A 25,839-nucleotide genomic window follows, 5' to 3' on the forward strand; every position below is an offset into this window, starting at 1 on the left:
GTGGAAGGGGAGGCTGAGTATCATTCCATTTAATTAGCAGAAAAATCTTGAAACACTGAAAGCCCTTGGGAGGGGAGTAACTGTAGGCTGCAACAATCTCTAGAGAAAAAGCAACGTTTAAAGAAATCCATGAAAGGAGAGTTTACATGAATCTGAAACCGGGAAATACAATAAGATTGTGTCAAGGTTACTTCTTTAAATTATGAACTCGACTGAACCCAAAAATTAACAGCCGTTAATGCAATCAAATAAAGAACATTAACAGTCTCCCTTCACAATGGCCGTCCAAATCAAGTACTAAAAGGACAGTTCACACAATTTTTGTCATCATTATTCCAAAAAAGATAAGTAAATATAAAATACAAAACACTTTACATATATTCTATTAATTTAGTAGACTTTTTATCCAAAGCCACTCGTAAACGAGGAAGATATCAATACTGTATATTATATACCAGCTTTCAAAAGTTTGGGGTTGCAACGATTTCATTTTTTAGAAATAAATTAATACTTTTATAAGCAAGGATGCATTAAATAGATCAAAAGTATCAATTCAAACATTTATAAAGTTACAAAAGATTTCAATTTCAAATAACTTCTGTTTTTTTTTCAATTCAAATAATCAAGTTCAGCATTATAATAATATTAAGTAAGTTTCTTGAACACCAAATCAGAAGTAGAATGATTTCTGAAGGATCATGAGACACTAAAGGCTGGGATAATGGCTGCTTAAATATTTTAAAACGTATATAAAGACCATTTAAATTGTAATAATATTTCACAATATTACGGTTTTCAATTTTCTTTTTTATATTTGTTTTTAAAAAAAGTCTCATGCTCACCAAGATTGCATTCATTTGATCAAAAATAACGTAAAAATTAGTGTGAAACATTGCTGCTGCGTTTGTGATGGTTTAATGGAAACTGACTAAAAATCAGTACACCACAGTCTTAATGCAGGCTAGACCTCCCTGACCAGAAGTCTACTCAAGGGCAAACATGATTCTATCTGCCCCAAAGTTCAGCCTTCCTCATTCTCAGCAGCTGCTGCGGTTCACAAAGGTGAAGTGAACAATCGTTTTTGCCATCTCTGAGAAACACGCCTCAGTTACTATCTCGCACAAACAGCAGGGTCCATATTCCTGCCGTATTACAATATTGATGGAACATATCAAGAGAGCGGTGCGCAGCTTTGAAGTTCTCCTTCCAGGGGGGGAGGGTTGTGTGGAAGGAAGCAAATTCCAAATTGAACATTAGGGATGCAAGCATGTTGGCCGTGCATTCGGAATAGAATCCATCCAGCGATAGATTATTTTGTATTTAGTGGAGCACATCCCAGGAGTGTCAATATCAGAGGATTACACCAAAACATGAAATTAGCATTCAGTCCCCATCCCCTGCATGCCTCCGCTCTTCTCTTTATGTCGCGCTGTGAGCGTATGTGCGTGAATGTGCTCGCACAAGATGGCTGAGGATACAGAGAAATGAGCAAGCGTTTGTGGCAGTGGTACTATGTGGAGAAAAAAGAAACAAGTTAACCGGTGTCCATCGATGTTGTACTGATGCACATATAGTTGAACCGCTTGCAGAATCTGTGAAATGTGAATAATTTGAACTAAATAAGAGGGATCATACAAAATGCATGTTATTATTTTTATTTAGTACTGTCCTGAATAAGATATTTTACATAAAACATTTTTATATATAGTCCACAAGACAAAAAAATTGCTGAATTTATTAAAATGACCCCTTTCAAAAGTTTATAAACCATTTATTCTTAATAATATGTCGTTCCCTGGATGATCCACGGCTGTTTTTTTGTTTTGTGTTGGTTGTTCATGAGTCCCTTGTTTGTCCTGAGTAGTTATACTGCCCAACTTTCTTCAGAAAAATCCAATCCATTCAGTTTTCCAGCATCTTTTGCATATTTGAACCCTCTCCAGCAGTGACTGTATGATTTTGAGAGCCATCTTTTCACACGGCGCTCAAACACAACTATTAAAAAAGATTCAAACATTCACTGATGCTCCAGAAGGTAACACAATGCATTAAGAGAATAAATATCAATTGTATTAATTTAGTACTGCATCAGTGAATGTTTGAACCTTTTTTAATAGTTGCGTTTGAGTCCCTTATTTGTCCTCATGAACAACCAACACAAAACAACGACACCGTATTAAGAATCAATGGTTTATAAACTTTTGAACGGGGTCATTGTGTCTTGTGGACTCTATGTAAACATTTTTAATTTAAAATATCTTATTCAGGACAGTACTAAATAAAAAAATTAACATGCATTTTGTATGATCCCTCTTATTTAGTTCAAATTATTCACATTTCACAGATTTCGCATGTCGCTCTGCACTCTGGCCTACACATGAATCCGTTTGGCTTGTTTTAGCTCTACCAGGCCGGGCTAGTGGCATGCTAACTGAGGGGAAGCAGGTGGTGGTCTCCCCCTCTTGTGCAGGAAGTGCCGGGCTGAAGTGCTTTCTCCTCTACCCGGGAGAGCTCCGGAGAGCGCTTTTAAAACATTACAGCGAGTGCTCGCTCTCATCTATTTTCACAAGGATACGTATGCATTTTTAACGGCCGAATCTGCTCTGGTAGCGGCATTTTGTATTTAGAGAATGTACAAAACATTTCTGAATAAAACAGAACTACATATGGAGGTAAGAAGAAAACCCTTACCTTTCCCGGGTCATCTTTGGAGCGAGGCACTTTAAGAAAACACTTGTTCAACGAGAGATTGTGCCGTATTGAGTTCTGTAGGAGGAAAGAGAGACAGAGAAGTGTTTAGGTTGTTTATAGGTTAATGAGCCCCCTGCATGATATTACACTATAAGAGTACCTAAACCCCTCATTTACATGCAGCCTATAGCGCGCTGTCAGACAGTGCCGTAGCAATCGCGAGTGTGTAGGGTCCCTGCAAATAAGAGAATATGAATAAAACACTGGGGTATAATAACCCACGGCCTGCGTCATCTTTTCAGTGCTATGCAAAGCAACCGGGCCAGAGAAATATATTAAAGAGATTCATCTTGCTGCAGACGACAGCCTCAAAAAAAAAAGAACAAAAAAAAAGGAAGGACGGTTAGGACGATTGCAGAATATTGAGACTCTTAAACTCAATAATAAATACCCCTGACTTAACTATTTTTAACGACACAGAGATTTTTCATAACTTCTGTGATTCCCACACATTTGAATGCACTGAAACTGATGTGACGGAAAAACCTTGATAATTCCCATACATGAAGGATGTCCTGAGGTTAATTAAAAAAAAGGAGAGAGATCCAGTTTAACTGCATAGTAATTCATTAATCATCCTGATCCTCAGAGGGAAATGAATTATGCAAATTATATATTTTTTAAACTTACACAATTCTTTAATGAGCAAAAGGTAATTTTTCAGCATGTGAGGGATGAATCAGCAGGAGGCGGCTTGAACGCACATCATGCCTTAATGCTCCGCGCGTTCCAGCTGGAGCTTAGCCAGCCACTTGGCTTAAGACACTAGAAACGCACAGGTTTTGAAATCATTTGACCAAATTGTATTGACAGATGGGTGTGATATAAAAGCTCTGGGATCTTCGCATGAGCTGGTCTGGCGTGGAACGAGACTGCGAGAGAAATGCTCACAAGAGAGGCGATTAGATGAAAATACTAAGCAAACACACAATCTAGCTTAATATGCGATGAATTTGTACAAGAGAACTACCGTATAACATCTAATGAGGGATAAATTTGGCCATTTCCACTGGGCCGATCAGGGTTGATTGCAGGTGTGTTGGATGTTTAACCGTGGACTGAAGGGAATGACACGTCATGGTAAGGGAGTCTCTGACTGCATAAGCAGTACCGAAACCATTAGCAGCAATAAACGTAAGCTCCAACGAGAGTCCAAGAGATGCATGCATGCAAAAAAGGCAGGTCAGAGCAGTATACTGTGTAACTCGCCACTGAACCTGACGCCCTCTACGCATCTGTCCACAGAACCTAATCTTGTAGTGTATTAAAACTTTAGCAGCCACAGCAACTCTCCACACTGCAATATCTGAGGTCAGTCAGGCAGACGGCGTCAAAAAAAAACACAATGTCAACTACTTAAGCCAGCGATGAGCACTATGGGCATTTTGAATGCTTGAGTACTCGAAAGATATAACGGAAGAGTACTTGAGGTCTGAGAGGGCAGATGATGCAAGATCTTTTTATTATAACAACCCTCAACAATGTGAGTAAATCACACACACGCGAGTAAATGTTCACTCTGGGCGACTAAATAATATCTATAATTAGCAATTGGCTAATAAATGCTTAGATTTTAATCGCCGGTGTATGGGTGGCCAAGAATACCTTTAGCATAGATGTAATTTTCACTCGCTGAACACTCAGAGAAACAGTTTCGCTCTCCGTCAAGCAATCGGTCTATTTCAGTTCAGCTCAACAGGTGCCTGCATTTGACGTAAACTCTAGTGTGAAGGCGCACAACTCGCCGTCGCTTTGCTGAGCTCACACACACATGCAAAGAGAGAGTGTCTTAAATACCACGCAGAATCGACACGCTACATGTGAAGTATGAGTTCATTTGGAATTTTTCAGCTTTTAAGAACAAGCAGAGGATATGCAGTTTCTCCGGTAGTGGGCGGGACTAATGCACAAACGGCAATCTCATTGGCTGGTGCTCATCTATTACCTTCACTGTTTTGATTTCAGCAAATCAGTTCAAGCGAAAGCTGACAACATGATTAATATTCATGACCCCAGCAGCTCATCAGTCTGTAGTGCATTGTATATTGTTATTAGTATTATTATTATCTTATTAATAATTACTAATATATATTACTATTATAATTTTTTACAGAAAAACTGAATGACCAACAATATCTTAAGCACCACCACCAGTCCTAAGTTAAAATATAAAATAAGCATTCATACATGCGTGTGTGTAATTTTTATATATATATATGGGCTGTCAAACGATTAAATGTGATATATAAGTTTGCTTACATAATGTGTGTGTACTGTGTATAATTATTATGTATATTTGAACACACACGCGTATGTATATGCATATTCTAGGGCTGCAGCTATCGATTCTTTTTGTAATAGATTAATCTAGCACTTAATCGATCGATTAATTGGATAACAAATTTTTCCGTGTTTTAAACAACCAAAACAAATAATGCATAACGAAAATGCTATTTAATTTATTAATATGCACAACAGGTTTCATCCTGTAATCTAGCCCTGACATCAAAGTAAATATCTGTTTTATGTAGATTTCTACACCTGCAGCATTGACCAATGGGCTACTAACAAATAATATATCATTTCTGGGGTAAGCCTATTTGCTATGGTAACCTAGCAACCTGTGTGTGTGTGCGCAATCGTGCCGTGCGTGAGGAAGAGTGACGCCCCAGTCAGACCAGTTGCTTCATTGCAGTTTGGTATGGCAGAAATACATACATTCATTTTCAATAGAACGCTGCATTTGGCTTGCATCACTTGCATTGCGGTGCATTTTAGGTGAAGCATCCGTTCGAAAAATCGCGTCACAACATCACGTCCTGGTGTATACAGTGAATGCATGCTGAAATTATTGTTGCGTGGCTACATAAAAGCTTAAGCATACGTGATGCATTGCCGCGATTGGTCTGACTGACGCGTGAGAGAGACAAGGGTGCATGCGTGTGTGTGTGTGTGTGTGTGAAGGGGTTCTTTTTTTAGGCTATACTCTCTTGCAATTGAACGTGAATACGTTTACTACTTAAAAACATCATATGTAGTCAAACCGCATCACGACATCGCTACAAATACAGTATGGGATTAAAATCAGCGAACATCAATGTATAGGCTTAGGCTACGTTACCATTGAAGTCCTACCGCTGTGGAATGCCAGGTCTACTTTGCATTAGACACTTTGCACCTTGTTCTCTTCTTTTTTAAGAATGTAATGATCCCAAACTTTACACATTCTCTGCCGTTTATGGACATCTTTACTCTCCGCCATCGCGCCAACTAAATTCAAAATGTATCACGCGCTATGGTGTGCTTCCTGAACATTGAACAGCGGTCCGTGTGAATCAGATCCATGCGCGTATAGTGTGCGTCATAGGAATTTAATGAGGCTTCGAGGCAGAGTTTTTGCATTTTTGTAATCGAGTTAATCAAGTAACTCGATGAATCGTTTCAGCCCTAGTATATTCACAAAGTATTATTATTGTAAATAAGAAATATTTGCATGTATACACACATTTATGTAATTTATATTATATATAAATATTTTATATATAAAAAAACATTTCTTATGCATGTGTGCGTATTTATGTACACATAATAATTATACACAGTACACACACATCTGTAAACACAAACTTTTTGGATGCAGTTCATTGCGATTAATCGATTTGACAGCACTAATATAAATAAAATACTATATCAGTCTGGCGAGTAAACTAAAACATGTTCTAACCAATGGGGATTCTATTGCCAAGGTGTGCGTAGAGGGTTGTATAATAAATATGCATCAGGCTGTCATGCTTCAACTCATGGGTTTCGCAATCAACACAAGTTTCCAACATCATTGATGAAAAGAAACAATTTATTTTTCAAAGTAACGATTCTGTGACCACCTTCTATCAGGTTAGGTAGGGGACCAGCTAAGTGGACAAGTAGGTCAGACAGGCAGGTCCCTTTCCCTGGCTGTCACATTCTCGCTTTTGTCCTCCACTGCTTTAACTTTCCTCTCCCTCTCTCTTCACCGTCTCTCCCTCTTTCTCTGCTGGGGGCCGGAGGGTTCAAGGCTGGCTCAGCAGGGCTCCTGCAGACAGACACGGCTAATAAGCACTACTGCACCAGTTCAGTCTGTCTCCAACTCTCTATCAGGGGAACTAACCAGGAGAGCCGCAGGGCCAGCTGCCATTCAGACACACTGAGTTTGAGAGTGTGTGTGTGTGTGTGTGTGTGTGTGTGTATGAGAGAGAAAAAGAAAGAAAATGAATGACCAAGAGAAAGTTAGTGTTGCAGCTTTTGTGTGTAGAAGCCCACTCTGAGTTGATCAGATGGATCCTGTATGGTTAAAGCTACCAAATCTAATGCATGTAACAAATTCAAAAAACGGTTACCTTTCGCAATATAATCCATTTCAAAAAGATAAAAATTAGGTTCCATCCTAAATGTTTTTTTTTTCTCCCTGAAAACTCTATTTCACTTGGAAGTGTGTCATAATTTAGGTTGTGAATGCTCTTTTGGCATGAAGTGCTAGCATATCCTACATTTTTGCACACTGCAGTGTGTAATATTAATGAGGATCTATTGACAGAAAAGCGATATAATATACATAACTATGTTTTCAGTAGTGTATAAAGACCTTACATAATGAACCTTGCCACCGCCGGTAGTTGGTCCATTACCACCGCGGTGGTAAAAAAAAAACTGCCACCGTCACAGCTCATGATTCTACAGTAACCCTAAACGGCCAAACTACTCTACAGATTGCGAGCTACTCTCTGCTGTCTCAGACGACATCTTTGTCCTGTGTCAGCCACCGTAGCTTTTCTATGTGCTCCAAAAGGGAGGGGTGAGCGGTGGGTGATTGCAATTCACAACCTCAACGCTAGATGCCGCTAAAATATGCACAATGAACCATTAAGGTAGGACATGTAACGTGTAATATGAGGCCTGCTTGTCAGTTGGCTATATAAGAGACCCACTTTTTTCCTTTTTTGAATCTGCTTTGAACCTGAAAATTGAGTTTTACTTTTTGACGAGTTACCCAACCGGTCACTGCCTTAGATTTCTTTACATGCACATTGCTGGTGTAAAACCAAAGGTCAGCAGGTCACTCACGGACATAACTGATGACTTCCAGAGCATAGAAATATTCCACATCACATTAAATGATGTGCAGCTAACACTGCTGATTCCAAATATCTTATGCTTGCTTGCATAGATTACAGCTGGAACTCAGAAGCACTGCAGTGCAGTGAAGTGATGAAGAGGAGGAGGAAGAGAGCTGTAGGAGTCATTGAGGATGAGGAGCTACAATAAGAGGGTCAGACAATGAGCTCTGTGGGAGTGCCTGTCCATTACGGTCTCGGTGGGCTGAGATGTACCTGCGTTCCACAGCAGGAGCGCTCTCTCGTAACCCCCCGCACAAACGCGCCCGCTGACAGTTAGTGCACCCATCCGCCCACTCAACCCTGGCCTCTCGCCCACCTTTTCCAACATGACAGAAGGGCAGGCGGGGGAAAGTGGGTCAGGCTGACCTCCTCGTGTCGAGTATCAAGCGCTCAGCGTGAGTCAAAGGGACAGGCCGTGTCGCAGCGGAGTTCTTCATCAAGGACATACCGCCGTTCCTTGCCTTCTCGGCCCAGGGAGCCCAGGTTACAACAGAACCATCCCATCAGTGCCCGCAAATCCAGCCTGACATCCTCACTCTACATACAGCGACACAAAGGGAGACTTTAAATTATGGCGGGGTTGGCCAAGAAACTGATGATGACTTGATCACAAGATAAAACACATTTTAACGTCCAAAGGTCTCAATGTAAAGAGTCTCTATATGGCAAAGCGGAAATACACATCCAATTCACGACCGGCTATTATTGTGCTGTAACTGAAAAGCATATGCACAATACAATACAAGCAGTATGCTTAAATGTCTCAATTAATTCCAGCCCACAAAAACATATCCAGTCTTTTTACCTTTTAGGAACACATTCTACTAAAACTATTATCCAAATTAAATCACAGAAATAATCTTAAATAATTTCAATCCTATGGGATGTAATAAGTGGTGAGTCTGTTTTGGTTCCTAAGACAGCATTTAAAAATACAATTGTAGGTTTAATTTTGCAAAAATGTTATGTATACGTTTTTTTCTATTATACTATTCTCTATATTACATAATATATTGTGTTGAATAAACCTACAGAAAGACAGACACGTAGTTTATAAATTATCAAAGATTATATATCTATATATATATATATATATATAATCTATATATATATATATATATATAATCTATATATATATATATATATATATATTTATATATATATATATATATATATATATATATATATATATATATATATATATATATATATATATATATATATATATATATATATATATATATATATATATATATATATATATATATATATATATATATATATATATATATATATATATATATATATATATATATATATATATATATATATATATATATATATATATATATATATATATATATATATATATATTTATATTAGTGGTGTAACGGTACACAAAACTGATGCCCTCAACAATGTGGCATAAGGTAAAGTGAGGTCAACCTCAACAGCAGGGGGCGGGGGGCGTTCGGTGCACACTATGAAAGTGCGGTACGTGCCGTGGGTGGTGTATTGCGTTTTTCATTTCGGTTTGAATAGTGTTACACCCCTAATAAATTTCCTTTTATAAAGAATATCTTTGCTGTAAAAAAAGAAAACAGCATACAAAATGTATTTATTTTCACACAATATAATATGGAATATTTAGAACTGAATAAAAAAAACTTTATCTTTGCTAACTTTCAACAACAAAAAAGAATAAATTCATATAAAACATGCAGACATATGCAACAACTTCAAATATGTTTCATAGATTTGTTGGATAATAAGGTATAATGTGATATGTGTATGACCCAAGCCTGCAGCACTCCTCTCAGAAACTGAAGCCTCCGCGCCTCGATCGCCCCCAGGTGGCCGGTCCCAGTATAGCTCATAAACCCGCCCCTCCGTGGATTCTAATGGACGCGAGACAAACTAAACGATCAAATTACACTTAAAATAATTGTTTCCTAAAGATGGTTTCTGTCATTTTAGGCAGTTTTTATCACAATGATTTTATTTCAAGCGTTCGTTTTTTAAATAAGTTTAGTTTTAAGGAGTTATTTGATACTATAAAAACAGGGGGTGTGGCGTCATGATTGACAGCTGAGATTGACGGCTTCTCTGAGTGAAGTTGTCACTGAGACACTAACTGACTTTTTTCTGAATTTTTGGGAGGAGATTGGAGCTTTAGCTTTAATTTCTACATTTCCATAACTGTTTATTTCACACCATCATAATGAATTGTTCTGCATCTGTGAGAGTGTGGGCGGGCTTTTGATATCGCGTCTCTACTTCCTGCTCTCTACCGCGCAGATTCTGGTCCTGAGATCACTACTGCGTAGACTCTGTCCCAAATCTGTGCAAGATGTCAGCGCTGTGTGCTTCAACTCTCGTCAGCGGAAACCAATGAATTTGCGTCGTCCCTATTTTTTTACGGTCTATGGTATGACCTTAAATTGAATTGATCATTTGGGGGCATGTGTCTAGCCACCAATCAAAATAATTTTCAGCACAATGCCTCATTATCATGCGAGAGGTGGGGGGGCAAGGTTGATCCGAGTGAGACAGAAAGGAACGTTTCAATACTCCAGGGCATGAAGAACATCCCAAACACAACCTGGAATTCCCAGCATTCCTCCTTATACGCTGTCTCTCTTTTCTGTCCAGTGTATTCACCCATCCCATACAGTATTTTATATCTTCTCTCTCCAATGCTTTCAATATCTTTGACATATGGGCTTTTCGCAAACCACGCTCAAGTTCCCTCACCCACTGCAGTTCCTGACAAGCCTTTTGCAAACACAGATGTACGCAGGCATTTCTTAAGATTGCAATATCTCTACACAAGTTCGGGAATGTAGCACGTTGGCAGACTATGTTTGTAGTGGGTGTGGGAAGATGCTGGAGCTGTTTTTCTTTCATGTATGTGGTGAGAAGAAGCACAAACGGTGCCCTTAACCGGACCCGAGGTGGAATGCTCCATCCAGCTCGGAGACTAAACCTGCGAAAATATCCCCCACCTTTGACAGACAAGCCATGCGACTGCTGCCTGGAACTGGATGCAGTGAGGATTTAATCCACTTAGAGCATGGAGAATCCCTCACCCTCGGCCACAGTGATGAGGACAGCATGACTGAGTGTGAGAGAGGCAGGAGCTGATAAGGCGCTAAGATGTGGGGGACTCTTGTTAAATGAATAAGAGGAAGGCATCATATTGGAGCTGTACCTGAAGTCTGCCACTGTTTAAACCTCATATTAACAACAGTCTCAGGTGATCCTAGCACCGCTCGGTTCGCTTGTCTCGGTTCGGAGTGTGTCCGTCGCACGGTTCGACGCATGCGCAATGTATCCTCGTGCCCGTATGTTACCTCAGACAGTGGGTGTCCTTTTCGCGCTAAATAAGAGGTGTGTGTGTGTGTGTGTGTGTGTGTGTGTGTGTGTGTGTGTGTGGACATACAGTAATTGTACTGCATACAGATCCAGTGCGGAGAGCAGGAGCCGGGCGCGCCCGTTGCGCATACACAAAGACAGTGTTTGTCTCGCGCAGCTGAACCGCGGCTCATGTATTGCAAATGCAGACAAATATTGTCCATTCTGTCACATTTTCCGGTGTTCTCCTCCAACCCCTGTCTGTCTCATGCTTTGATTTATGATGGGTTGCATATATCTGCTGCAAATGCGACCGTGTTCCCCTCCTTCTCATACACACATGCATATAGTTCATAGTTCACATGATAAATGTAACATTTAAAAGTTAATATATGCTTCTAATTTTAATAATTTAAACATGCCTTTGAAGTTTGGGAAAAAACTTCTGGCAGTGTTGTGTTTTCGTATATTTTTTTCTTTTCACAGCGCTGGATGTCATATGGTGATTGTGAAACACACGGAACACTTCATGGAGAAATTTGTTAATCAGGTAAGCTGAATTAAAGTCACAGTGCATTGTTCTGATCAAAATTTATATGATTAACATGAAAAATGTTACGCCAATGTGTCGGACTCGGTAGACAGCCAGTTAGGAAACAACTTGGAGTGTTAACGATTGGACAATTTCTGGAGTGTTAACGATAAAAAAAAAAAAAACAAGAACCGTACAGAACCGAAAACCATGACCCTGAAACCGTGATACGAACCTAACCGTGGGTTTTGTGAACCGTGCCACCCCTAGTGCTGACCATGCGATTGGATCACTAGAAACTAATCTTAATGCCAGAAATAAGTACTGAGTACTGATACCTTAGTATAGTCACTATATAGGCTATATGTTTTATGACAATACAAGTTATTTATCATATAAACAGCTGACAATCACCTGAGAAAACACACACCAAAGCAGAGCAAAATGGCATTTCTAACTTCAGCTTCAAGATAAACAGCCCACAACCGAGCAGCAATGGACGACTAATTCAACGATTTCTCAACTTCATTTTTCAAGTACTTCAAAGGTATTTGATCTCTTTTCTCTTGGCATCTAGTAGCAGTGTGTAGGCATGCAACATTTTTAAAGCCCATTCGTTCTCTGATCTTTACTCGCTTATAAGTCGTTTTAATAAAACATGAAGATTTTGCTAGCTGCAGCAAAAAATGAATGCCAAGGTGAAAACCACAATAAACATAAAGAGCCCCATTACACTGAGATCTCAATGGCTCACAATAAGAACAAGTCGAATAGCGGCGCGGTCAATACTGGCTTGATGTAATGCTGCGTGCGATGTACTGTGAAGTATTGCGATAATTAAAATTTGCAGATGCTGTACAAAGTAATATAACACCTTGGAGGACTGACTAATTCAGAGTTTAAATTAAACCCATCTTTCATGTAAAGCATGTTAATTTATAAGACTAATAATACATGAGTACCGTGGTAAGTGAGCCCTGAACAGATACTACACAATGCATGCAGATGATGGCACTGGGTTTTTTTGGGAATATTTTTCTTATCTTGAAAAATTAGTAAAAATAAAAATAATCCAAGAGAGGAGACTCTGAGGACAGAGCCTGTGACTGTGTCAAATATCAAGTGCAAGTCTCTGTATTTCTTTGAAAGACACAGGAGTGTTGATGGAATAAATAAACAGCCTTAATAACCTATTTAGGAATCTTGAGAGTCTGACTGCATGATCCTTTTATTTAAAGAGGTGAAAGTGGTGATGAAAGTCTTCCAAATGGACTTCCTCCTCTACATAAGAGTGTAGCTGTGTCAAACACTTTGCAAGGCTTTGCGAACTAAACCATGAAAAGTTTTCAATAGAAACACAAACAAACAACCCCCCTCCAAAAAAAAAAAAAAGGTGAACAGGGTTCAAAAAGAGACAAAGGACGGCTATTCATTCAGATTTTCTTCCTGGCTTTGTCACCCAAGGTGCTTTTAAAGCAAAGAGGGCTTTAAGACCCGAGCCATTTCAAATAACCTGACCTCTCTCTGGAGATTTTTTTGCATTGTATCGTTTTCTACAAGTGCTCAAGGCCGCAGTACTTACCTTAGTTCAACAGTACAGAGTCCAATTTAAAAAGGCAAATTCACTGGTGTAATTCTGACTAACAGGTCAAAAACTCATAAGACGACAATTGTCTGGAGTTTTTAATCAATGTTCCGTAAAGCTGCACTTTTAGCAAGGCATGTTCATACTTCAGTGCTGAGAGCTCAGTAAAAAGACTTCTTAATTTTCTAACAACCTTGAAGAATAACAAATTCCACTGAATCCTGCCTTGCTCAATGGCTCTGGTTTAGAGAGGCGATATTCAGAGGATTAGCTTGACAGAATTCTTCTGCAATCTGTGGTTATTGGTAGACAAAACAAAGAAACATGTCCTTTTACATAAACTACAGCTAGATACTTGCTAAATAAAAATATCACATTAAACCCATAACGTGACGCATTTCCTATATTATGCAAGCCAGATATTCAATGAGAAATAAAATATGGGTGGTACTTGGGAAAAGCCTGGATTGTGAAAAGTGGGCGTTAGCGTTACACACCAGAATGTAACCAGGCTAAGAATATGCATTAAGAATGTAAAGCAAAATGTTTTTACTTCATGTTGACTTTAAGGGAAATGTTCACCAAGATCACATAATAAATTAATATAATATAATAAATATTATACAATTTTATATAATATAATAAATATAAATTAGCACATTAAAAGCATGTGAATATTTTTTTCATTTTAACGTGTTAAAAATATGTAATGCAATTAACGTAGCACCCGTTTTTCTATCATCCTTTGGCTGGCATTACGTTATATGATCATGCAATAATAAACAATAATAATAACACAGAGAATTGTGACAATGCCGTTTTGTCGAGTATTCTCGTAAGAGCTTAAATTAACTTCAAGAATTGTGAGAAAATGAGATGCGTGTGACAGCGCGTCAGATCCAGGTCATGTTCGGCAGAGGCAGATCTTAAAGTGACAACAGCCTAATAAACCGGTTGCTGTGAAGCCTGTCATTCAAGTTAATCGAAGAACAAAGGTAACAGATAAAATTGTAGCTTTAATAAGGTAATTTTATTAATCTACATTTAATTTAAAATGTATGCAGTTCAGAAAGGTGTTTGAACTTTATTACATTTCTGTATGTCTAACAGGTAGGAAAGGCCACAGGTAAATATTACATTTATTATAATGGGTTTATGTGAAGATTGTTTGAGTAGCAGTATTAGTATCAGTGAATTTTTTTTAAATAAATGCCATTACAACAAATATTTTAAATATAAGTTATTTCTACATTAATTTGGAGAGTAACTGTGAAATGTCTACAATATAAACACACACACACACACACACACAACACACACACAACACACACACAACACACACACAACACACACACAACACACACACAACACACACACACACACACACACACACACACACACACACACACACACACACACACACACACACACACACACACACACACACACACACACACACACACACACACACACACACACACACACACACACACACACACACACACATCAGCAGATTGGAAATGAAAAAGCAAATTTCAGAGAGATTAAAGCCTGGGGCATGGCAGATTGATGGAAAAGGCCTGTTTGTCTTTATTAAATGTGCTATGGCAAGAGAAAAATCAAGTCAACCAGTACTATGTGCAAAAGTATCATATCAGTTAACCAGTTTTCAAGTGCAATCTTTGTCCCACTGGTCTGAGTTAAAGCTAATGCTCTTGTCCCGCTATGGACCCATTATGTCACGCAATGGCTTTCTACCAACTACTAATTTTCACACAAGCACAGTCACTGAATATGTTCACTGACTTTAAATTGACCCAACAGTTGAATGAATACTCACAAAACAAGTGCAGAGTGAGAATGTTAGAAATTCAACTTACACATGTACTATTCAAAAGTTTGGGATATAAAGGATAAAAAAAAAAAAGAAAAGAAGTTGATACTTTTATTCAGCAATGATGCATTAAATTAAATCACAGTAAAGGCATTTATAATGTTGCAAAATATTTCCATTTCAAATAAATGTTGTTCTCACTAAGCAGTGACTAAATTACATTTTAAAATATATTGAAATAGAAAAACAGTTATTTTAAATTGTAATAATATTCCACAATATTCTTTTGTGATCATATAATTGTAGCCTTGGTGCAGCAGACTTCTTTCAAAAACATAAAAAAATATATATATTAGTGACCTCAAACCTTTGAATGGCATTTTAAATAATGAGATAAGCCCCTCTGTGACATTACCTGCTCACAAACAGCAATAACCCACATGCATTCTCATTTCCCATCACTCTAAAAAAGTCCTTTGCTGTAAACATCTCAGGTTCTGATGCAAGTTACGTGTACATAATGAAAATGTCTCTGTAATACATAGACAAATGTCTGTTTTTTTGTTTATGCATTATTAATATTATTATTGCAATTTAGTATTTTAGCAACTGAAACTGAAACTGATGCATCAATAAAAATAAAAAGGCTATGACGGAAAAAGTGAGTAATCCGGTAACCCTAAACTAGTGGTGGTATAAAACATAAAAGCCATTGTGTATTAGGCCAGTAAAATTCAGGAATATCTCACTGAGGCAGTGGGGAGAACTTGGCACTTATGTGTGGCATAGCTGCGTTGAGTTTTTAAAGAGAGAGCTCTTTGCTCTGCTCTGCTCTCCTCTCCTCGGAGGAGCCACAGAAGGTTATGAAAGATTGCAAAGCAAAGACACGTCTCCCGGTTTATCCTCCCTGAAAGCCTTCGTGTGCTCTCAGTTCCAGATGAGCGATCTGATGAGAGCCATTTGTCAGGCCCTCCTCTTAATTATCAGCCGGCTCAGAGCGGCATCCTGCAACAGCCACTGACAATGGCACTTTGGGCCTTATTCAGCACTGCCTCAAAACTGCTGTCAGACAGAGACAGGGGGGGAAAAACAGTGTTTGTCTGAGAGTGAAGTGAAAGATACTGAGCATACCAAGTTTAAAACACTTTGCATTCTTCTCGTCTATTAAAGAAGCGGAAGGCAGAGCCGTCGTCTTTCCTCATGTCTCATCCCATGGTTTTGTGCCACACGGATTGGTGGAAAGGAAAATCATTTAAATGTTATAATTTAGGTCCATGCCAACACATAAAACACAGGGTTAAGGAGCTGCGTGGGAGATGTCCCTTTATAATCAGGGCTACCAGGAAGAAAATGAGAAGACAGTTGGGCAGAGTGCAGATGATATTAATGGTAGGGGGGAAATTGGTTAGTGGTTATCTTCAAGCATTTCAAAACTGCAAGTAGTTAGTGAGCAGACTGTCCAAACAGGAGTCAATTTGTGGTATTTTAAGGATTGTTTACTATATGTTCCCTTTTTTGTTTAAATAAAGAGACTATAGCATTATATTTATATATATATATATATATATATATATATATATATATATAAAATAAGTGAACAACACTTTCCTCTCACCATAAGACTTAACTTGTTATACATCAAGAACCAGAATATAATATCCTGAAGACATAGGCGGAGTTTGCTTTTGTGCTTTGGGGTGGGGGGCCACCTACCAGCAGATGGGGGGGGTATCTGCCGGTATAATTTAAATTATAAATAATAATAATTACTATTATTAAAGGATTAAAAGGGATTTAAGGTAATGCATAAATAATAAAGGTAAAATAAGTGCTCATGTCTAATTTTAGTAATTAAGTAATCAATGTAAACTATTTGCTAATAATGCACCGAAATGAAAATTCTTGGCCGAAGCGAATAATAATAAAACACTTGGCCGAAGGCCGAAGCCGAATACCAAATGCTTTTTACTATTTTGTCTTGCTTTTAAAACATAAATAAATAAATTACAAAACTACAATTTAAAAATATTTAACACTGAAATTTTTTTGCATTCCAGCAGACATTATATAAACAAAATCAAAATATAAGCAAAAAAAAAAAAAGTAAAATAATGTATTTTTTATTTGGCCATCTTATCTTAGGCCTATTATGCCAACAGGTTTCATAATCAAATCACTGAGGGTGCTCTATTAAAGTGCAGATGTAGGCTAATGGCTCCACCACAGCAGTGAGTGTACAGTGAGACATTTAAGATTATCTAGAATTTCAAAAATGTTTTGCAACAAATATTTTTCTATTAGTCTGCCTTTACATTGCTTTAATGCGTTACTATTTCACTGTCACTTCCGAAACTTTGCAGCGTGCAATTGGCCATTAATTATTTTTGCAACATGAAAAACAATAGTTTTATTCAATGGATTATATAGACTGTAGACCGCTCCATTTACGATCACTAAATGCTGTCGCTATGTCAGTTCATCGCAATCTCAAAAAGTTAAATGAAGCTGCTAAAAATGCACAACAAATATCTTACGTCGATTTGTGTCTACACTTTGTTTGTTTGTTCATGAGAGGTTTTGCGAGCCTGTATAACTCAGCACTGAATTAAAAACTCTGGTCTGACTAACTTTAAACACATTGGCCATTGCGTACAAGAGATCAACAACTATGTCACCGCTGCAGAAACACATTGTAAGTGGATACATTTGACGTTTTACAGACACAAATATGCACTGGAGCATTTGCCAATATATTATTACAGTATCAACTGAGGGTGCTCTTGCTTGCATTTGAGGGTGCTTAGACAATTCAGCACAACTGTGTCTGCAAAGGGCCATTTTTTGCGTCTTTCTCGGACACTTTAATGCTTCCACACTTCCGACATGTATTCGGTCTTTTCACTTATTCAGCCGAACACCGAAAGTGCAACTTTTGTAATAATTTTGGTTGCCGAACATTCAGTGCATCCCTACTATTTTTTTGCCTCGTCGTAACATTAATTTATGAATTACATGAATCATTATCAAATTTTTTCAATTCAAAACGGTGAAATTTCATAAAAAGTTGAGTAGTTTGCATCACAGATGTCTATTGCCATTACTGTCGGTAGCTGAATATTTCTATCATAAAACAGTTGTATGAGACTTGCATCTATTTACATCTTCCCACAAACTCTCGTTGCGTTGTGACAGTGACAGTTTGATTGGCCATTTCGATCATTTTTGACATTGATGAGCGCTGTTAGACCACTGAGGTAGAGCAGCCTAAAAAAATAATCAGCCTAAAAAAGTTACTTTTAAAAATGTTTTTTTTACAAAACAGCTTTACTCATTCTGCACTAAAAAGATAAGATAAGAAATAAAATGAGAAAATATTAATTTTTTATTCATAGCTCAGACAAAATCATTGGCTCTCCCCCCAAACTCTGCCTATGCCTGAAGGTCAGCCATACTCATTTTTTACATGCATAATATGCTAAATCTGCTCTTTCCATAAACTCAATTACAAACACATTTATTTTATACACATTACATTTTTTTCAGCTAACAACATCAAAAATGAAATAAATCATGAGTGAAATCAGAGTAATTGGCGAAAATCTAGATGTGCCATTGGGTTTTTGCTTCAATATTTTATGAATATTGAAACAATAAAAGAAAATTTCAATTATCGGGATGGAATATCAAACTATTTGAAAATCGACATCAGTAAACAAATTCTTTAAATTCCAATGCCGACAGACTAATTTAGGTTTGGGTCCATGTTGTGACGTTACATTTGGAAATTCACCAGAGGGAAGACTTAAATATGTAGCTGCAGGTAGAAGGTCAGTTTATTAAAAATCCTATTCAAATTGTTTATGCATGCAGAGTTTGAGGACTTGTATCTAGCTGGCTGCAAGAACCTCCAGGAAATCCATAATACAACATTATCATAAGACCGGTGTCAAGATGCAATATGTACAGTGCTTCTTAGGCTCTGACAAAGAATTTAAATCTGATTCTTCAACATCTTTTCGTCTAACCAAAGATATTAGGTGTTTCTCAATGTCAAGGATCCTTCCTCTGCAGGACTGGTCCTTCCAAGTCACTTCCTTCAGAGGCTAGGCGAGGCTCCTCTTTAGCATTCGGAGAACAGGTAAATGGAACAGGCTAGCAAGTGCGCGTCAGCCTCATTACGTCAGTGAAAAGGTCCGTTAGCCATCAATAACGTCATTTGTATAACGGTTGTAATTTGTACTGGCATTTAAAAGTTAAACTTTACTTACATTTACTACGGTTATAACTAATGTTTGGTAACGTAAATACTTACACTTGAAAGCATATTGCCCCGTTAACACTCCGCCAACGTCCGATATTTTGTATTTTTTGAACAAGATAGCAAAGCTGCGCGCATAGGATTGTGGGTGATTTGAGAACGCTAAGTGCGCGAAGTCTACTCGTATGCATCCTTTCCTGTATATGGCATATCTTTCGAACGAAGGACTCAGACCTTGGTTGAAATTCCGAGGATCCTCGACATTGGAACAGCCCTTCGACGGACGTCGATGACGTAGCATCCTCGGAATTCTGGCTTCCGAGGATCCTTCCTTGACATTGAGAAACGCCTATTGTTTTTAAACATCGTATGTTATAGAGATGCACCAGTCGACTGGCCACTTCGGTTTTATTTTGTCTGACCAGACTTGCATTACGGAGTCTGTAAACAGGATGTTAACACAGGCCGGAGGCGCCACGCGCTGAAGACAGGCACAGCAAGCTTCCTGTTCACAATTCACTAAATATTGTAAGAAAATGATAAATATTGAATTGGGGTAGGTGATGTATATGAATGCATCTCTGAAGGGAACTGACTGTCTTCAAAGTTTTGATGGCTTTTTCCATCCGTCTCACCTTTGTATAGTTCCTAATAAAGTAGTGTTTAGAAGAGCAGTGTTGTTTTGTGTACAGTGTACCAAGTACACAAAGGAAACGCTGTATCACTGTGATTTCATAAGCACCACCTACTGTCAGTGAGTGAATTTGCATTTACATTCAGTCCATTCAGGCATGTTTTATTTAGCATAATGTCACAAAGCTAAAGTCAAACCATGCTGAAATCTTAAAATTATACATTTTAAATAAATAAAAAACTGCTTGTTACATGTGTGTAGCATCTTTGTTTGGATAAAAAAAAAAATTAAAAAATGGTTGTGTACTAGGGATGGGCATTTTTGTCAATTTCTCATTTCGATCATCGATAGGTCTCAAAAACGAGTACTCGGGGGCGGGGCATGTCCGTCATTGACATAATGAAAACTGTTATGAAAATGGTTGTTGACAAATACAAACGTGACATGAAAACAGGTATATGAAAACATGAACATATAAAACAAAAAAAAACTGCTAGATTATAATGCATAAATGTCTTTGAAAAAGAAACATCTTTATAAAATGACTCAAATAACCAAGTCAGTATCGAGCATTGCCTTTGAGCTGAAACTGTGAAATAACACCACCCTGCAGAGCTTGCTAGCTGGTTAATAAACTCAACCAAACGCACCCTATATCAATATTAATATGAAGATTAATATGAACCTATTACAACTTAAATCAACACAAAAGGACGTGAATGCGCACGTGAACTTCAGCGTGCTAGATTTTACAGGCTATGGTTTGAAACGGAACATTTTGAATGCACTCTTCCCTTAACAACGCTGATACACGGACAACGAAAGCACACAGAAACAACATTTTATTAAAATCGTGTTCTCATTATAATGCTTTGACAGATTGACTCTGCATATCATGCACTTAATTTTATTATTCATGATCGAAGTGTTTACAGACATCACTGCGTGTTTTCGAACTCATAACGAAAAACAACTTTAAATAAACTAGGTCTACTGTTAAAAAATACGAGAACAGTAGCCTATAGCACTGCTGCATTACTAATATCAATGATTCTGAGAAAGAAATAGACTATCTAAAAAGAATATGACTGTCTCTAACCCATCATGTCGAGCATGAAATACGTTTGAGCTGAAACTGAAGAGAATGAACTAGAGCCGGTATAACGGCAGCGCTTTGCTAGCTTATTAAGCTCAACCAAACGCTTCTTATATTAGATTAATCAGATAGACAACATAAAACTAATCTTACAACGTGCATCTGCAGAAAAGGACGCGAATGCGCACATGAACTTCACGCGCTAGTCTGAGTGTTCTCGCTAGTTTCTCTGTGGATTTCCTTTAACAGCTGATACACGGGGAACTAAGCACAGATAATTTACAGCATTCTATTTCCATCGTCATTATAATGCTACGTAGGCTATGACAGATTGGCGCTGCACATCTTGCACTAACCATTTAATGATCACAGTGAGTCCAGACATCACTGCAGTGCACACCTCAGTTTCACTTTATTTTGCCGCGGTCTGGAGGTGTGCTGTATAACTCTAACCAATCAGACCTCCGGTACCGCGCAAAACGACACAATAAACAATAAAAAAAAGAGACAAATATAATTTTTTCAGGGCGATCATCGTTCTCATGATCGATGATCGCTGTCACGTTCGAGTACTCGATTACTCGACCACTGTTGCCCATCCCTATTGTGTACATCTAAAGTTGAAAGATAAAATCCATAAATAAACTTTAATAATTAACTTAATTATAAAAAAAGAATAATATATTCAATACAATTATTATTATTATCATCACCAGAGAAATAAATTATATTTTGAGATAATATGCCAATTACATACTGTGACAAAGGTATTGCAATATCACATTGTATCTAATTTTACCTCCACATTTAGTATGCTCCAAATATGTCACAAAAAAAAAAACATAAGTATGCACTGGTGCTTTAGATTATTACATGTAAAAGCTAACAAAATGGGAGCAAGTCTGAACGTGAGGGTCACCAGCAAACCCAGAGTTTGGAACGGCCGCTGTGCACAAGTGGCTGATGAAGCGGCGACAGAAGAGCGTCCTCAGCACCACTAGCGAACGCAGCACTCATCCATCGCAGCTGCAAGAGCCGCCATTAATATTACAGGTGCTTAAAGCTCCATCCAGTCAATAACCACTATTACAGCCAATGGAGCTAATGAGGGAGCAGAGGTGACCATCCAGTTCCCATATGCACAATACAGCACAATCTCTCCCCACTACTGTAAGACGGCTGTTATGTGAACACTTCATTGTGCTAGTGGCCTACAATCAGCACGATCAGATCAACGGAATACAACTGTTCAAGTCAATGTCGACAATTAGGCTCTTTGAAAACAAAATCGATCTGCTAGAGGCTCTAACAGTGGTGCAACGGCACTGCACACTTCCAAGAAAAGGCTAAAAAACACTTTGGAGAGGCTGCTTTGGCAAACCAAGGGAAACTCAGCATTCATCTATAACTGCGGACTGACACAAGAATCCCTCACACAACAGAGGCAGTCAATCAATCAACAGAAGCGCACAGCAGACATGGTGAAGAGGGTGCCGAGGGTGGACAGGGACCCGTCTTTTACACCTTTATCCATCTGAAGCTCGTACACCGGCTTTCCCTTCAGGCAAAACTCTCCTTTAAACTGCAGTCGAGAAAACAAAACAAAAAAGCAGATTCTTTGTGCTTTGACAAAGGAAGGGGTAAAAATTACTCAAGTTTTCCATTTGTATTCAACTTAACACAGATCCAAAAGTCACAACCCTCCTATAGAGTCCATTAGCAAAGTTAATGTAAAACTGTCAAGCACAACGACCCATAAATAATACATTGCTGAGGTGAGGAAAGGCCGGGTACCCTTCTGCTCACCATCGTCCCTCTAGTCAGACACTCCAGCCCTTTACAAGGCCACATTAATTGTCTAATTCAGAGGCAATTAGTTGGCAGTGAGAGGTTGCGGCCTTGCAGCCAGCTGGCCCTGATAAGGAGGACAGAGGCTAGAGGGGCGGCAACCAGCAGCAGTAGTTCTGCCCCTCTCTCTCTTTCCCCACGACCAGTCTGCCTGCTGACCAGAATCTCTCCGCTGCTACAGGCAGCCCACGCCACCTCGAAAAGAAAGACGACTGCATACACACCTTGGCTGTATATTTTATATTCGCCATGAAAAGTATTTTGGACACTTAAATCATGCTTAAGAAGAACTGTATAATCACTGCCATACAATACAATTTCAAATCAAAAAGCATGGAGTTCTAGTACATCTGCAGACAATGTAGTGACCAAAAGAGGTGAGGTATCTGTATTTACTATCTCAGAGGCTAAAGCCCAAAGTATACTTCGGCCGTCTGTGTCCGCGCAACTTTCGTCATCAGGAGGGTTTGCGGACGTCCGCACACCCAGTCTGCAGGCAGCCCAATTTTTGAGACGGTGCGCATACAACAGCGCATTCTGAACTAATGTTGCCATCGTTGATCCACTACTTTTCTTCTTCGATCCTGCCAAGTGAATGTCCTGTTGATGACACGACTCTTGACATTTTTTTTTACTGGCAATGTGTCGAACTCGGCCATCCGCTGTTGAGTAAACCTTGAAAGCTGTGCAGACATGACTGCGTGCGAGATGCATCCGGACGTGGAAATTGAAGTATACCAGGTGCTTAATAGTTTCAGGGAAAAATATTAGGCAAAAAAATAAATAAAAAATCTCTGACACTGGCCCAAGGACATTCTTCCTACACATTCACACAGGTGTCCTATCAGAGTAACACAGGTGTAGTCATTAGACATTAACTACATTACCCATTGACATCTTATATTAATGTTTAACAAACAGAAAGTGTTTCAATGCTTTAATTATGAATACATCTGCACTTTTAAGTTTCCATTTAAAACAGACTTCTCTTTGAAATGTTTTACTTGTAAAGTGTGCTTGTGCAATCTTTAAATGCCACTTGGCTTGATGATATGCAATCGCAGAAATTCATTATGACTTTAGTGTCCAAACATTTTTTGGGCTACTGTATGTGCATTCCTCCCCTTAAGTTTTCTTCAATAAATTAGGATGGAAAAAGTGTATTGAGAGCACTGACACTGATGAATAGGCAATCATGAGTGAGGAATTAATGTGTCATATCCATGGCTGCTATGACCTGCGATTATACAGAGTGATGCAAAGATGCTGGAGCTGTGCCTGTCAATGGCTGTGGGACAGGGAGACAGCGTTGATTCCTGGCATCTCATCCATCACTGATTGTGCTCCACTGCTAGGAGGCAGTGTCATTCTCCTCTCCTGAGTAAAGGGTAAATTCTGTAAGGACATAGTGCCTGTGGATACACAAATACTGTAGTGACAAACTAATGATGATACCAGGCATGTGAAGTGAATTTTCTAATCTCGAGATGATTATAGAAATTGGGTTTCTGGCAAAAATGAAATAAATAATCCAAAAGACACACATTGCTTTGAAGCAGAGATCTTGTAATTTCTGCTGTTTCCTAGCGGGAATTTAAGTCAAAGGGGGGAAAAAACAGGCAAGGGATCAAAAAAAAGCCCGGTCTAACTCATTAGACCTCAAAGTCCTGGCCTTCTCAGCTACCAGTACAGACAAACCAAAGTCACCCAAAAGCCAGATAGTAAAAGCATGGAGCTCAATGACATTTTCGATGTGGGAGCTCTATGTGAAGTCCCTGGGCAGTGTGCCATATCCTCAGTGACACCACACACATGGTGCCACTCTGTCTGCAGCTCCTGCCTGCTAAAACCATGTCAGATGGGCATAAAATGAGATGAAACATTTCTGCCATGGCACATTTCCTATTGTTAAAACTCAGCATTGTACTGGTAATGCCTTGGCAGGCCTACTTAATCTTTAAATTTGTGTCTTCGAAAAAAGACTTGACAAGAAGGGTCAGGTTTGCTGAAGAGAAAGCAAAGTAACCGAGCAGCTTATGGATAATTACTTCAAAACGCAAGTACTATTGTGTATGGCTGTGCTGCATTTGCTAGCGTTCTGGAAGAGGTGCTCCTCATGCAAACTTCTAGGACAGTTAACTCAATCTGTCATTACACTGGGTCTTCATACTCAGCTGTTTACATTAACATTGACACATTTTCTCTCCTCATTCATAAAAACAAGTAGACAGAGGGTATAGTGTCAGTGATGTAATATGAGTGTTCTTCTATATCTGTTCCAAATTCTTCGAAATTGTATTTTAATATGGAAATTCTAAAAAACGATACGTCATAACTATATGTCATTTTTGTCAAGTTCTACCAACTTGATACAGAAAAACGAATTTTATTACCAAAATGAACAATCTTAGAAGAGGTGTGTGCGAGTCACTATGTACGAATTGCATTAATATATGTTTTTGAATAATAAAAAAAAAACACAAATAAGCATTATTGTCAGTGGCCCCTTTCACTCAGGAAATCTGGTAAACTACCATTAAAAATGACCAGAATGACTTTACCGGTAAATACCCAAATATGCTGTTCACACAAGGAACAGTGTTCAACCTTTTAACCGTTAAGAGACCATTCACACATCAGCACCAAAATACCGGGTAATTCTGTGATGTCAGTCATCGGAAGTGGGGCGACGTTGTCTTCATTCTCCCATATGAGGAGAAGCGTAAACTGAGTGACAGACGTCTGAAAACACGAAACGCATAATCCAATTGCAGAGCCCCAACGCTGACAAATG

At 38.5% G+C, this 25,839-nt stretch overlaps 1 protein-coding gene across 2 annotated transcripts in view; it reads right to left on the reverse strand.

The window, feature by feature from the left end:
- foxj3 (forkhead box J3) overlaps positions 1-25,839 on the reverse strand; it is a 125,259-nt gene that overhangs the window by 30,910 nt on the left and 68,510 nt on the right. For both annotated transcript variants that reach the window (XM_079844821.1, XM_079844820.1), the window contains exon 3: positions 2,692-2,766. In XM_079844821.1, the coding sequence (XP_079700947.1) occupies positions 2,692-2,766 (75 nt within the window). The remainder of the gene's footprint in view (positions 1-2,691; positions 2,767-25,839) is intronic.

This window comes from Gobio gobio (genome assembly GCF_949357685.1).
Source record: "Gobio gobio genome assembly, chromosome: 19".
NCBI lineage: Eukaryota > Metazoa > Chordata > Actinopteri > Cypriniformes > Gobionidae > Gobio > Gobio gobio.